Raw genomic sequence first — 16658 nt, 5'->3', positions numbered from 1 at the left:
GGGGAGGGGAGGGGAGGGGAGAAAGACAGATGGCCAGCCAGCCAGCCTTACAAAGCATCCTTTAGGGAAAAAAACCTCAAAATTTTAGATTTTTATTCAAGTTATAAAGGTAACAAACTTTTTAGTTTTTGAGACAGGTCTTGCTATGTAATCCAGGCTGGCCTAGGCTAGCCTCATGTTTGAGATTCACCTGCCTCAGCCTCCTGAGTGCTGAGATTATAAGACTGACACCACACTTAACTCACCAGTTTGTGTGTGTGTGTGTGTGTGTGAGAGAGAGAGAGAGAGAGAGAGAGAGTGTGTGTGTGTGTGTGTGTGTATGAGAATTGAACTAAGACTTTACAAATGCTAGGCAAGTGCTTTATTACTGAACTATATCCCCAACCAAATATTTTGAATGTGTAAGTACGGGGATCCATGGGTTCTCCAGAGCTTCTGTAGAAACCTAATAGTGGGCAGATTCCAGCCATCAAGTATGTCGGGAAAGGCTGCAGTGAAAGGACAAGTAGTGAGCGTGGATCCTTGATTACAGACTAAAGTGAAAGTATTTTACGTAGTAAAATGGTAGAATTTTACTACTGTGGTAGTAAAGGAAACATGAGTGTGAGAATGGTAATAAAATAGGGTGAGTTTATTAACCTTGTTTTTCAAATGACTTCATTAACAAAACTTGGTAGGAGAAAGAAGTAATAATGAGAAATTGTGGGGCTGGGAAGATGGCTCAGTAGAATAAGCTCTTGCCTAGCAAGCTCAAGGGCCTGAGTTCAACCCCCAGTTCTGCCAAAGAGAGAGAGAGAGAGAGAGAGAGAGAGAGAGAGAGAGAGAAGAGAGAGAGAGAAAGTAGTATAGATATTTGGGGCCAGGGAGATGGCTCAGTGGAATAAGTGCTTCCCTGGCAAGCGCAAGGGCCTGAGTTCAATCCTCGGTTCCGCAAAAAAAAAAAAAAAATTGTTTCATCTCTGTTAACTAGGAGGTATCAAAAAATGCCATTCAAAGCCCCTAAAAGTCAAGTAATAAGGACACACATACATTTAATAGATTTGAATAGGTAAGGATAGGTAGGGAAGGAAAAGGGTATAAAAAAAGACTACTGAGACAGGATTTCATTATTTAATTGAGGCTGGTGTTGAACTCACCATGTAACTCAGCCTGACTTGAATTTATAGTGATCCTCCTGCCTCAACCCAAATGCTGGATCACAGGTGTACATCACTACACCAGACTCTTCATTAACCAGCTCATGATAACAATGCTCCAGAAGATACAGATGAACAGTAAGTGGAGTCGATGCATAGGGTGAGGCATATGGAAATGGGGTGCAGAGATCCCAAACCCTTCATGGGAACCTTTGCATACTAAGCTATCCAGAAATGCTCCAAACCCTGAACTTTTGGGTTTTTACAGAAGTTTCATTAAGCGGGTGTGGTTGATTATGTCGTTAGTTGTTGGTGATCAGCTTAGCTTTCCACATCATCTTCACTTCTCTGAGACTTAGGGTGGGGTTGAAAGTCTGAGCCCTGTGATTGTGCTTTGGTTTTTTGTATGACTGGTCCCACCCTCCAGTCATCTTATTAACATAATTGCAGCACTGGGGAGACTGAGGCAGGAAGAGTGCCACAAGTTCAAGGCCAGTGTAATTTAGATAGTGAGACCTTGTCTTAAAAAAAGATTCCAAGCCTTTTAGAAGGTATGTGTCAGGAAATCAGGAGGAAGACCAAATATAGTATGTACTTCACAATAGTAATATTAATTTTATTATTGGATGTAGTTAAGGATGAATAGATACCATGGAAATTGAGAATTAAGGCTTTATGTTAATTACTATGTAAGTGCTAGAATTGGAAAGTAATAAGGTTTTGAACAACAGGGCTGGGGAGATAGCTCGGTAGTCTAAGTGCCTGCCCAGCAAGCTCCAGGACCCAGGTTCGATCCCCAGCACCGTATACCATGCCAACCCCGAAACTGGGTGCACCATACCTGCCACCAAAACCAGGCATGGTAGCACAGAACAATAATCCTAGCTCTGGGCAGGCTGAGACAAGAGGATTACCAAGAGTCGGGGCTGTGTAGAAACCCTGTGCCAAAAAAAAAAAAAAATAATAAGATTTTTTATAAAAGATTTTAAGCAATATGTTAAAGTTTAAGCATTCTGTTAATTCTTTATGTAAGGTGAGATAAAACTGAAATTGAAGCTGGATTTATGGTACATGGCTGTAATCTCAGCTACTGAAGAGGCTGAGGCAGGATGATTATTATTTGAGGCCATCCTGGGCTACATAGTGAACCTGTCTCAAGAATGATATAGCAAGACTCTGTCTCACAAATCCAAAAAAAGAAGAGAAGAAAAATTTAAAAGGATAGATAAGTAATTTGGGATTGTCTGAGACGGGTGCCCCACTTGCACATGCTGCCCTTAATATGAAACCCCTGCGAGACCCTCATGGTGGCTGATGTAAGACTGCATTTAGAGAGCACTGCAAGCATCTCTGGAATTAATGAAGAATCAGCCAGTCAGGAGAGCATTGCTGCCACTGGAGCAGTGGGGACACCTGTAGCTGATGAAGTAATAGTGATGGTCATCCCTGGCCATGGATCAGACCCTTCCCTGATTTTCAGATTTCCCACAAGCTTCACAATCTTAGATAATATTAAAAGGGAAAGGGAGGGCCAGGGAGATAGCTCAGCTGTCTAAGCACCTGCCCCCAGGCTGTGCTGGCCTTAATCGGGGCCTTCAAGGCCACTGAAACCATGCATGGTGGCACACGCCTGGAATCACAGCGCTGGGGAGGCTGAAACAGGAGAATCACTATGGAATCCAAGCTGTGTAGTGAGACCCTATACTGGATACAGAAAAGGGGGGCTGTTGTCGTAATGGCGCACACTTATAATCAAAGATACTTGGCTGAGGCACATGGATGGCAAGCTCAAGGCCAGCCTTGGGCAACTTAGATCCTATTTCAAAATTGAAAACATAAAAAGGGCTAGAGATGTAGCTGAGTGGTAAGGTGGTTGCTTAGATGTATGAAGCCCAGGGTTCAATTCCAGCACCACAAATGTAACAAAGAAGGGGAATGAAGTCTTTTAAAGGACTGCTAGTAGTCTTTGCAGTGGTCCTGAAATGTAAAGGCCAAGAGTTCAATTTACTTTTAATCTTTTATTTATTCATTTATTTGGTACACCATCTCACTATGTAGCTCGGACTCATAGTAATCCTCATGTCTCAGCCTCCCCAGTGCTGGGATTATAGGTGTGCACCACCACACCTGGTTTCATTGGCCGGCTCCGTGCCAGCTGACATAGCACGTGGTACTGGCACGAGGCCCTGGGGATTGAACCTGGGTTCTTGTGCTTGACAGGCAGATGCTTAGACCGCTGAGCTATCTCCCCAGGCCTACATTTACTTTTATTTAAAAATAACTAAGCTGAGGCCAGCGAGATAGCTCAGCAGACTAAGTACCTGCTTAAGCAAGTTCAGGGACTGGGGTTTGATCCCCAGCACCACATGGGGCACCAGCCCCATCCACCCCTGGGCACGTTGAGCTGGCAACCAAGACTGGATATGGTGGCATAGACATGTAATCCCAGTGCAGGAGGAGGTGGTGTGAACATTGTGGGCACCAGAAAAAACCTAGAATCACCTTTTTGTGAACACTGAGAGAAGGTCACATGTGGCAACCCTTGCATAGCTGCACAGTGGGGCTGTGAATATGGACTTAGCGACCCAAAAGCTGCCTCTGCTGGATGCCAGCCTGAGGTTAAGTTCTATCTGAAGTTCAGAGTCCTTGCCCACAGGCTGAAGGCCAAGGCAGACTGGCATGGTCCTTGGGGTTTCAGTCCTTAACTACTTATTTCACCTTGATGCATCTGAGCAAGTAGTCTTTGTATCCACCTGACACGTTTGCCCTACATACACAGAAACCACTTCCACAAATGCAGGATTTGTGCTGGGGAAAAAGCATAGTATGTTTAGTAAAAAGCACACAGGCTGTAACTGTCCTCTCCAGATGTATTTCAACTTTACTACTTATTAGTGTTGCATCCTCAGGCTGCTCACATTACTGCTGTGTACCTTATTCTCCTCATCTACAAAGACATGCAGAAAAGTACACAGAAAGTTAGGGAGATTGAAAAGGATACAAAAGGTCTTTTCCTATATACTGCTAGTTACTTTTGGTATGAGAAGTCTTGCCTTCTTCCATTTTACTCATACCATGGAGCTGAAAGCAGTATTTAATACCAGTGTATTCTTAAATTACTACTGACATATCCACCTCCTCAGGGATAGTTTTAGGGAGCAAACTGCCTCTTTTGTGTAACCTCTTGAGTGTGTTTTGCCTAGTGTTTTGTTTTGTTTTCAACCTAGAAAATAGCCGAAGAATGGCTACCATTCAAGTGTGCAACTCAGTTTATTATCACCAAGATGGTGTCACTAGGTATAACTTTCAAATGAAAATATACATTGAGTTTCTAAATTCTACAGTTTAAAAAAACAGCATATTGTGTATTATAAACGGCACTATTTATTTTTGTGTCTTCTCAGAAAAGAGGATTTTGGGCTGGCTGAAAGGATTGTACAGAGTCAGTAAGCAAGGCAGAGATGCACTGGGGCAACTGCTCTCTGTGCCCAGTGACTGTGGTGTGGTGTCTGAGGGATGTAGGCAAACAAGGAAGTGAGGCAGCTCCTCGGTTCTCATGGCCGGCCTGGAGCTGCACCACCACAGAGGCAGAGAAGTCCCCAAGTATTAGTGACATCTAGTGTACAAAATACGGTGATTGGCGCTTCCTGCGTATCACTGTTCATTTCTGTAACAGTTCAGTAAGGTGAATAGTAATCATTCTAGTTACACATATGAAGTGTTTTAGGCCCACAGAAGTTAAGATCCTTGTCCAGTGTCACATAGCCAATAAGAAGTAGAGCTGAAGTCCTAACATACATCTTTTTTAAAATTCATTTTTGATACATTTTAGATATGCATAATAATCACACTCATCATAATGGATTTGTACATGTACCAAATATATCTTGAGAGTTCAGATAGATAGCTCAGTGGTTTAAGCACCTGCCTGGCAAGTGCAAGATCCTGAGTTCAATCCCTGGTACCAAAAAACAAGCAAAAAAGCAACAACAAATATATATTTATCTTCATCTTTCTTCTTTGCCTAATCAACCCTTCTTTCAATCTCATTTCTTCTCTTTATTTACAAAAGCTTTGTTTCCTTTTTTTTTTTTTTTTTAACCTTCTATACACATTTTTTCCTTTCCCTTCCCTCCCTTGTTCCCTGATATCTGTTACATATTTTGGTCCTTTTTTACCTTTTTGGTTTCTCACCGTAGAAAAATAATATGATATTTACACATATATGTCTGATGCATTTCACTTAAGAGTATGGTCTCAAGGTAGCACATATTTTTCTCAATTGAAACACACTTTCAGGGGCTGGAGAGATGGCTCAGTGGTCTAAAGCACCTACTTGGAACAAGCTTGGCAAAGCACAGGGACCACGGTTCGATCCTCCAGCACCACATGCAAGCCAGCCGCGCCCCCTGGTGGGCTGAGCTGGCCACACACACACACACACACACACACACACACACACACAATAAATAAATGTTTAAAAAAAATTATAAATAAAAAAAAAAAAGAAACTTTCAGTGTTAAGAGGTAGTGGCAGCCAGCTTTACATGAGGAGTTAACCTGGACCAGAGGAATCAGACACAGAAGGTCTTTGTTTAAAGTATCAATTGAAAAAGTAGGGAGTATGCTTCTTTTCTGAGTCCAGAAGGTTTTGAAGGAATTAAAACCTTTGAAGGAATTAAATCCTGCCCAAAGTGGGAAGATTGTCCCGGAACCAACGTCAAGGACACCAGATGGACCTACTAACAAGTGGGCCAGGAACCTGAAGCCTGAAAGGCTGACTTACTGGGCCATATCCAGAGATAGTATGGCAGGGAAGTCTGACCCAGGTGCTTACTATAGATTACACATCACAAGTACATGAATACTTGATACATAAAATGCGTAAGTAAAATTAGAATGAGAACATGTTAATGATTTTCTGTAATGAACAATTATTACTTACATATTTGTCTTTAAAGATGTTTATTAAAATAACAGACTCAGGCAACAGAATAATACTAATTTCAACTTAATAAATTGCTAACTGCCTCAGAAGCTGTCTGGGCGCTGTCTGCCAACCCCATAACTTCTTCCTCCTTGTCCAAGAATAGGTAAAACTATTGTGAATTTTATGATAACATTTCCTTATTTCCTTTACAGTTTTTTCTTCCAGAGGTGCTTCTGTAAGCACGTGGTTCAGGGCTGCCTGTCTGTGGCATTCATTCATGCGTTCACAGAGCAGAATGCATTAGGTTTCTTACTCTGTTGGTTCTCCCTCCACCTCTGTTTCCCCCTTGCTTTGAATTGAAGAAACAAGATCATTTGTCTTCTATTTGTCCTCAGTTGGGATTTAATTTTTTTAAATGTTTATTACTACGTGTTTGTAGTACATAATGATTACATTCATCTTGGGGAGTTGGTACATGTATATACATGACACATCTTGATTCTTTTTATTCCCTTCCCCCGTCTCTTGGTCCTTTCCTGTTTACAAAAGAGCTGTCTCCCTGTTTCCTATTACCTATTTACTTTGTTCCTTAAATCACATGCACTTTAGACTTCTCATATAAGAGAAACCCTGTGATTTAAGCTTGTGTGTCTAATATATTTCACTTAACAGTATGATCTCCCATGCATTCATTTTCCCACAAATGACTCAAAGTTGTCCTTTATGGCAAAGTAGTAGTCCATTGTGTGTATATATCACATTTTCTTTATCTGTGTGTCTGTTGATAGACATAAAGGCTGTTTCTAAGATTTAACTATGATGAACTGTGCTGCTATAAATATGGGTATGCATGTATCACTGTAATATGTCTTTAAATGTTTTTAAAATAATATTTTATTTATTTACTTATTTATTTGGTACAAGGTCTCGCTGTGCAGCTCAGACTTGTAATGATTCTGTTGTCTCAGCCTCCCCAGTGCTGGGATCATAGGCATGTGACACCATACGTGGTTTTGGTGGCCATCATGGCACATCCAGAACCAGACTGGCATGGCGTGTGGTACTGGGGATCAAACCCAGGTCCTTGCACTTGCCAGATATATTCTAGATGCTTAGAATACATCTATCTTAGCCTCCTGAGTAGCTGGGAATATAGGTGTGTGCCACCACGCCTGGCTGTTCTGTCCTTTTAATTCAATGCTAATAGTCCTTGATAGCTGCCTTGCCAACTGTTATGAAAAGGTGGTCCAGGCACATTGCTTGTATACTTACTGTTCTGGTCCAAACCTGGAATTAGTCTTTTCTCTAATAAATTCTGCTTTCTTTGGGCCGGGGAGATGGCTCAGTGGAATAAGGGCTTTGCTGGCAAGTGCAAGGGCCTGAGTTCAATCCCCAGTTCTGAAAAAAAAAAAAAAAAAATCTGCTTTCTTTAAATGGAAAATAATATTTCAGCACCACAATCTTGGGCAGTAGGAATAATCATTACTTCTAACCTGGTCATTGTCTCTAGATCTTTGCAGTAGATGGATAATTCTCATTTCTCCTTCCTTCTTCCCTCTGCTTCCCTCCCTTCCTTCCTTCCTTCTACCCTCCCTTCTTTACTCCCTCCCTCTCTCTTTCTGTGTATGTGTATGTATGGTCAGTTGCCATTTAATAATGGGACATATTCTGAAAAATGTGTTATTGGGAAATTTTGTCCTTGTGCAAACATCATAGAGTATACTTACAAAAACCTAACTGTTAGCTGGGGAGATAGCTCAGTGAACTAAGCACCTGCTTTGGCAAGTACAGGGACCAGGGTTCAATCCCCAGTCCTGCATGCCATGCTGACCTTACCCCTGGGGCACACTGACTCGTCGATTGTGTCCAGGCATGGTGGTGCACACCTGTAATCCCAGCACTGGAGAGGCTGAAAACAGGAGGATCACTATGTATCTGAGCTGCATAGTGAAACCCTGTACCAAATTCATAAAATAAAATAAAATCCTAAGTGGTATATGCCTGCCTAGTATAAATCTAAACTATGTGGTGTATACATCTTTATGCAGTGTATACACACACACCTACCTGCCTGACTTATTTTATCCTATGTTATATAGAAAATGTATTCACAGAATATCAACACACTATCATCTACATGCTTATTGAAAAGAATATAAATATATATATATATATATATATATATATATATATTATAGGCATGTAGGTATCTAGATGGATGGATGTCTGGGCAGCAAGGAGAAAAGCCATTAATTGAGAATGCTGTTCACATTAAATATTCCAGCAGAGGTTCATTGCATTTCCTGCAGGCATAGAGGTCTGAGTACCTGTGTGGCCTGCACTGGAAGGGAAGAGTGGATGGGAGTGTGGGTCCAGCCTGTGAGCTTTGGTGCAGCAGGCAGAATACCTGTTATGAGCAGAGCACGAGGCTGCATGCTAGACATACTCATCTTTACGAAGTACAAAATGAATAGTGAATATATATTAATATCCAATTTGAATACACATTAGTAACTGCAAAGTAAAACCAAAGGTACTACTTGAAGAGTGTCTTAAGCAAATTACAGTTGTTAACTGATGATGCCTTGCACAAAAGCCAGTAGCAAAATGCAATAAATATATGGTGGCTGGGAACCAGAGGAGGCTGAAAAACAGCTAGCATAGGATAGGAAGCAGAAGGGCATGGAGAGGATAGCTGGGAAGGAGTAGAGTTCCTCAATACTCACTTGGCCTCTAAGAGGAGAGGGCTCTGTGCCACCACTGTCTCTCTGAACTGCAAAGGTTATCTCATTCATTTGTCCTTCAGCAAAGCTTCATGCTGTGACACTTTTGGAACTGAACATCAGGGGGCCTCATAAATAAGTTCTTCCTTCCCACAAGAGTAGATAAAATGGCTGACCAGATAGCTCAGTTGATTAAAGCACCTGCTCAGGCAGACACAGGGACCAGGATTTGATCCCAGAGTGCCGTGCCAGCCCCACCCCCAGGGCACCCTGAGACACGATTGAGACTGGGCATGGTGGCACGCACCTATAATCCCAGTGCTTGGGAGACTGAAAACAGGAGAATCACTATGAGTCTGATCTGTGTAGTGAGAACATGTACACCCTGTACTAAATACATTTATTTGTTTTTGTTTTTTTTATTTTGCGGAACCGGGGATTGAACTCAGGCCCTTGTGCTTGCCAGGAAGTGCTTATTCTACTGAGCCATCTCCCTGGCCCCCTAAATACATTAAAAAAAAAAAAAAGAATAATTGAATAAAATAAGATGCTTAAGGGTCACTAACTACCCTTTTGAGTAAAAAAAAATATATTTTTTTTAACCAGGGATCATCAAACCCAGGACTTTGAACTTGCCAGGCAGGTGCTTATACTGCTGAGTTATCTCCCCAGCCCAACTACCCTTCCCCCCCCCCCCGGTACCAGGGATTGAACTCAGGACCCTACGCTTGCCAGGCAAGCACTTGTTCTTACTGAGCTATCTCCCCGGCCTCCCAACTATCCTTTTGAAGCAACTTTTTGGAATATAATAAGTGTGCTAAAATTAACTCATTTTAAATTTACACTTTATGCATTCTCTTAATGAATAGAATGATTTGTTCTAATGGTGTTTGTAAATAGGATCACAAGTCCACTTCTTGTACAGCAATTAACCACTGAGAAGAATATATGCAGTGTATTATTTATTGAAACTGTACTTCCGATTAGATTTGAAACTGTCTCATTGCTATCTGTTTATCAATAAAACTTTGAAAAAAAATTTACACTTTAGTGATTTCAGTAAATTTACAGGGTGGTGCAACCATAACCCCCAATTTTTTAATTTTTTCATCAACCCAAAAAGTTACCTTGTCTACACTTGCAGTCCCTCTTTACCTCCACACCCAGCCTAGGCAAGTACTAGTTGACTTTGTGTCTCTACAGATTTCCCCTCTCTGCATATCCCATATAAATAGATCACACTGGGCTCAGCAGCACAGCACCTGCCTGGGAAGCACAAAGTCCTGAGTTCAATTCCCAGAACAACAACAACAACAAGAACACAATTCTGGTGTCTTTCACATCTGGCTTCTTTCAGTTAATGTAATGTTCATAAGATTTGTGCATGTGGTTGTATGTATCGGTAGTGTGCTACTACCTTTTAACCAATATATACATACAGTCAGGTATTTTGAGATTAGTTGCAGTTTCATGATTCTGGTTTTTTGAAGTCCCTCCCTTATATGACATTTTATCATTTTTTTTCTAGGATTTGGTGGCTTTCGAACATCAGTGGTCTAACTTCTTCGCTAATTTTGACACAGAAATTCCTTTCCTACTGGAACTTTCAGAATCTCAGGCTGGTGAGGTATGTAAAAGAGGAATCAAAAAGAGTGTAAGAGAAATTGGTTGATTTGGGCCAGAGAGATAGTGGCATAAGGGCCTGCCTGGCAAGCACAAGGTCCTGAGTTTGATCCCTGGTACCCCCCCTCAAAAAAAAAAAAAAAAGAAAAAGAAAAGAAAAGAAAAATATTGGCTGATTTATACATTGTTTATACTTTTTACTTAAATTTTTATTCTCATTGTGTGTGTTGGTGTAAAACTGTAATCTCAGCACTCATGAAACTGAGGCAGGAGGATGAGGCCAGTCTGGGCTGTGTAGTGATTTCAAGGCCACCCTGAACTGCATAGTGGGATCATGTCTCAAGAAATATACAAAAATTTTCCTCAAAATACAACACTGTCCTATTTTATTTTGGTTATTATTTCCTTAAGCTGTGTTAATATGCCAGAAAAAATTCCCCAGCTATTCCTGTTCATGTATTAAAAGTTGTTTTGAGGCCAGAGGTGCATTTCTATAGTAAAGTGCTTGTGAGGCGATGGTTTTGATCCTCAGTGCCTAAGGAAGGGAGGGAGGGGAGGGTAGAGGGAAGGGGGGAGAGAGGGGAGGGGAGGGAGGGTACAGAGAGAGAGAGAGAGAGAGAGAGAGAGAGAGAGAGAGAGAGAGAGATTGATTTCTGTGCCACCTTCTCTACTAGAAGGAAATTCGCTTTTCAGTTGTTGGTGCTTCTGTCAGCCAAATGCTTGTTGAGCACTAGTTACTAATTCTCTGTGTGTAAGTAACACACGTTTGTTAGTCAGAGCTCTGGGTCATGAATGTGGAGCTGTCTTTCCAACAGATTGACAGCGACCAGTTACCAGGTTCAGACTAAGACCAACTCATGAGTGAACTAAAGTAGTTAGATGGGGAACAAAGGCACAGGACAGTCACAGAAGTGGCCCATGGAAAGGATGAGGAGGACTGGCTCACACTGCCCTGCCTCTTCCTTGTGCTTACACTGCCAGTCTCTTCTGCAGTACACACTGTGGCCCAGCCCAAGCCCTCTTCCTGATCATTTGGAGCTAGAGTTTATCTTGTCCTAAATTTGAATAATTAAGTATCTTTTTAAAACTTTAGTCAGAAAAAGGTCTTACATATTTGCCCACGTCATTACTTTCTCTGGTGCTCTCCATTGCTCTGCGTAGTCCTAGCTTCCCACTTGGCATCCTGCTCTCATAAGGATGTCCTGTAGCATTTCTTGTGGTTCAAATCTTCTGATAATGAATTCTGTCATCTTTTGTATGTCTGAAAATAAAATGTTTCGCTTTCATTTTTTAAAGAAATTTTGCCATATGTGGATTTTATTTTATTTTTTTGGACCTGGGAATCAAACTCAAGAACTTGCACCTGCCAGGCAGGTGCTGTGTCACTGAGCCATATCCCTGGCCCCGTACGACAGTTTTCTCTTTCCTGTGTTTGAAAGACATTTCTCCATTCTATTTTCATGCATATTGTTTCTGTTGAGAAGTATCTTGTCTTAATCTTTGATCCTCTGCCTGTACCAGGTTTTATTTTCCCTCTGGAAGCATTTAAGATTTTCTTTATTGCTGGTTTGAGCAATTTCATTAACCATTTTTTGTTTTTGTTTTTTGGGTTTTTTTTTGTTGGTTTTTTTGTTGTTGTTGTTTTGTTTTGTTTTATAGTTTTAGAGAAGGATCTACAGGGTGTTCAGGGTCTCATTACCAGATTGGACTCATAGTGATCCACCTGTTTACAGCTTCCCAAGTGCTGGGATTGCAGGCACGCGCCACCAGGCCTAGTCTCAATTGCCCTCTCAGCTCTCCCTGGGGGCGGGGCCAGCATGGCAGGCCTGGGTATTGGGGATGGCTCCTGCGCCTGCCTGAAGATGCTTTAATCTGCTGAGCTACTTGGCTGACCCTCATTAACCATTTTATTCTAGTTTTTTTTTTTTTTTTTTTTTTTTTTTTTTTTTTTTTTTTTTTTTTTTTGTGATTGAGCTTCTTAGTTTGGTGAACTTAGTTTTTGTCAAGCTTACAAAGTTTTTGTCCATTGTTGAAATATTTTTGCAGTTCCAAAGGTCTCTTCTTTCCTTCAGGGACTCTAGTTACCCTTAAAATAGACCATTTCAAGTTGTCCCTTTTCTCTCAGATGCCTTTTCCAGTTCTTTGAAATTTTATCACTCTCTTATTACTGTTGTTCAAAAAGTGAAAGATACTGAAAAGAAGTTCTGATTTATCTGTTTTATGTGATTTGGACAAATGAGAGATAAATGTGTATTTTTTTATATTCTCTTCTTTGTTACATTAAAGAGTAGCATGGAGTTATTTCTATTTTTCTTTTTTTACTAAATAATAAATCCTAGAATTTTCTTCAAATTAATTCATTGAAATTTTCTGCTTTTTTTTTTAAACCCGTGATAAACCTGATGCTGGGGATCAAACCTAGGGACTCAAGTGATCCTAGGGAAATACTTTACCACTGAGCTATATCCCCTCTGAAAACTCCCTCATTTGTTATAATTTGTGGTACTCTATTATGTAGATTTGTCTTTAATTTATTCAGCAACTCTCATATATGCATATGTAGGTTATTTTCATTATTTTACTATTACAGATAGTACTGAAATAAATAAGTTTGTGCTTAGTTGTTTTTACATTGTTTGAGGGAAATATATCTAGTAATGGGATAGCTAGATTTAAAGGTAAGTACATTTGTAGCTGTGTTAGCTGTTGCCAAAGTCCCCCCACAGGAGGGTGTATTATCTAATTTGCATTCCCACCAATAGTATATGAGAGTTCCTGTTGCCCCACATCCTCCTGGACAGAATATGTTGTCATACTATACAACTTTTACAGTCTAATAGATGGGAAATGGTATGTTAGTATGGTTTTAATTTACCTTTCTCTAATATGAGCAAGTTTGAATGTTCTTTCATATGTTTATTTTATTTATTTATTTATTTTGTGTGTGTGTGTGTGTGTGTGTGTGTGTGTGTGTGTGTGGCCAGCTCAGCCCACCAGGGGGCGGGGCTGACTGGCATGTGGTGCTGGGGGATTGAACCGCGGTTCCTGTGCTTTGCTAAGCTTGTTCTAAGTAGGTGCTTTAGACCACTGAGCCATCTCACCAGCCCCTCTTTCATATGTTTGAGTATCATTTTTAGTATAGGTGCTGCTGAAGCAAGCATAGAACATTTCATGTTTTGTTTTTATTTTATTTATTTTTTGGCAGAACCAGGGGTTGAACTCAGGCCCCTGCACTTGCCAGGCAAGTGCATTATGTTTTGTTTTTATGTCTGTGTGTGTATGTGTGTGACCACGTGCATGTGCTCATGTGCACTTGCACGTACAATGGAGATACAACCCAGGGCTTCCACATGGCGCGTAAACACTACCATTGAGCTATATCCCAAACGGGTTTTTTTTTTAGGTCTTTTGTTCCTTAGAGTTCTTTATATGTATATTCCAAATATTTCTTCCATTTTTATCTCAGATGCTTTACTATTTCCTTTGCCATGGAAACATTTTTATATAAGTATATCCATATTTTATTATCTTCATATTTCGAATCATTGTGCAAAGGCTTTGATTGAAGTTTAAAAAATAATATAGTGGTAGAGTACTTGCCTAGGTAGCATCCTAGGGCCCTAGGTTTAATCCCTAGAACAGCATAAAAGGAGTAAATCCATCCTCTAGTATTTGCATGGTCTAAATTTTTATATTTAGATCTGTAATCCACATACAGTTTTTGCTTGTGTGATGTGAGAGATCTAACTTTATGAGGTTTTCCATCAAATGATTAACCAGTTAGAACCCAAGCTGTGCAGCTTGCTAGCTCTGTTGCCTTGACCAGCTTTTGCATTTGAGCCAGTTCATCTGTCAGGGGGGCCATAATAGCAAGAACCTCTTAGGTTATTAGGAATTCTTGGCATGATTCATTTTAGTGCCTTTCACATTTACATAATAACCCTACCGTAAATTTTATTTTTTTGTTTTTTTAATTTTTACTTATTTATTTGTTTTGTATTTTAGGGCAGGATATATAGGGCATACAGAGTCTCACTGTGTAGATCCAACTCATAGTATCCTCCTGTTTACAGCCACCCAAGTGCTGGGATTACAGGCTTGTGCCACCTCACCCAGTCTCAATGGCTGTCTCAGCTGCCCTGGGTCCGGGGCCAGCACAGCAGGCCTGAGGATTGAACTCCCCACCCCTGCGTCTGCCTACAGTAAATTTTAATTACTGTTATTTCAACCTAAAAGAGATTTTGCTAATCAGTAAGACAGTGAAACTCAGAAGCAGAACTAATAAAAAAAAATTCAGATGGCCACTAAACATATCCAAAATATTCTGCATTAAAAAGTAAAGTGATATAAAAATAAAATAACAGTAAAATACCATTTTTCATTGACCAACTTGGCCCATCTATTGAAATCATTCCACAGGTAAGGCTGGTAATAAGACCAGAGATAGGAACATTCACATCGTGAAGTAGGCCTATACATTGATAAAACTGTCTTAAAAAACAATTTGACTTAGGCAGAGTGCCTGCTTAGGCAGAGCGCAGCAGCCCAGGTTCAATCCCTGGAATGCTGTGCTGACCCCATGCACGGGGCACTCTGAGATGGCGATTGAGACTGGGCGCGGTGGTGCATGCCTGTAATCCCAGCACTTGGGAGGCTGAAAACAGGAGAATCACTGTGAGTCAGATCTATATAGTGAGACCCTGTAGACTCTGTACTAAATTTAAAAAAAAAAATTGACAAAATTGTTATCTCTTTATAGGGTACATATAATTTTATTCCCTCAGCTGCTTTGGGAAATAATTAGAGCTATAAATAAAGTTTATTTTGTTTTTGTTGTTTTTGAGATAGTTCTCACTTTGTAGTGCAGGCTGTCCATGAACTTATTATGTAGCCCAGGCTGGCCTCAAACTCAAGGTGACCCTATTGCCTCTGCCTCCTGAGAGCTAGAGTCACACACCACCGTGCCTGGCTCTGCAGATAAAATTTATTGAAAGTTGTTCATTACAGTTGTTTTATTTTGTTTTCTAGTCCAGGCTGGTCTTGAACTCAAGGTCATCTTTCTGCCTCAGCCTACCAAATGCTGGGAGTGTGCTACCACAACAGGCTCATCATAGTAGTATTCTTTTTTTTTTTTTTTTTTTTTTTTGGTGGTACCGCAAATTGAACTCAGGACCTCATGCCTGCCAGGCAAGCACTTATTCCACCGAGCCATCTCCTTAGCCCCATAGTATCATTCTTGATAAAGACAAATTAGTAACAGTATAAATCTCTGAGAATAGAGGACTATTTATAAATGTTCATACTATCATATGTATTCTATAGATGTACCATAAAAGAAAAAAGATGTACCATAGAAAAAAGATTTGAAGAAATGCACAAAAATGTAAACAGTTCTTACAGATTAGCAAAGGTTTGTTTTTTGTTGTTGTTGTTTGTTTATTTACTTATTTGGTACAGGGTCTCCCTATGCAGTTCGGACTTGTGATCCTTCTCTCTCAGTCTCCTCAGCACTGGGATTACAGATGGGTGCCACCATGCCCAGTTGCCCTGGTGCAGTGTGCCTGAGGTTTCGGGGCCAGTATGGCATGTGGTACCGGGATTCAATCCTGAGTCCTTACGCTTGCCAGGCAGGCGCTTAGACCACCAAGCTATCTCCCCAGCCCAACAGTGATTTTTATTGTATTCTACAATGAACATATATTCATTAAATAATTGGAAAAATACAATAGGTGTTCTTTAGGAAGAATAAAATTGCCTTTTTGAAATTTTGAACACCTTAGGAACTAGAATCTTCATGTTAATTTTTAATTAATGTTTAGCCTAACACTGTGCATCTAAAAGGTAAGAATTACTTCTTTGGTTTCCTGAAAACATATCAGTGTACTCTGGATTTTTTTTTTAAATGAAAAAATAAAATTTCTTAACAAAATAATAAGAGAATAACAATAGTTAACACAGGCATAGTAGCATATGCCTATAATTCCAAGCATTCAAGAAGCTGAGGCAGGAGGATCACTGGAACTTCACTGAGTAGCCAGGCTAGGCTACTCAGTGAGTTTAAGGCTGGCCTAAAGCGAATAGAGAGACCCTGTCTCCACCTGTAATCTCAGCACACATGTAATTCCAACACTCTGTAGGCTGAGGCACGAGGATCATTGTGAGTTTGAGACCAGCCTGGGCTACAAAGTAAGCTCAAGGCCAGTCTGAATTGCATAGGAAGACCTGTCTCCAAAAAAGACCCAAAAA

At 40.5% G+C, this 16658-nt stretch overlaps 1 protein-coding gene across 1 annotated transcript in view; it reads left to right on the top strand.

Moving 5' to 3' along the window:
• Positions 1–16658, top strand: part of CUNH20orf194 (chromosome unknown C20orf194 homolog) — a 152922-nt gene that overhangs the window by 46518 nt on the left and 89746 nt on the right. Inside the window, exon 8 of the mRNA XM_023718572.1 lies at positions 10318–10416. Coding sequence (XP_023574340.1) covers positions 10318–10416 — 99 coding nt within the window. The remainder of the gene's footprint in view (positions 1–10317; positions 10417–16658) is intronic.

Source organism: Octodon degus, unplaced genomic scaffold (genome assembly GCF_000260255.1).
Source record: "Octodon degus isolate 3935 unplaced genomic scaffold, OctDeg1.0 scaffold00060, whole genome shotgun sequence".
Lineage (NCBI taxonomy): Eukaryota > Metazoa > Chordata > Mammalia > Rodentia > Octodontidae > Octodon > Octodon degus.
This window is presented reverse-complemented; position numbering and strand designations above follow the sequence as displayed.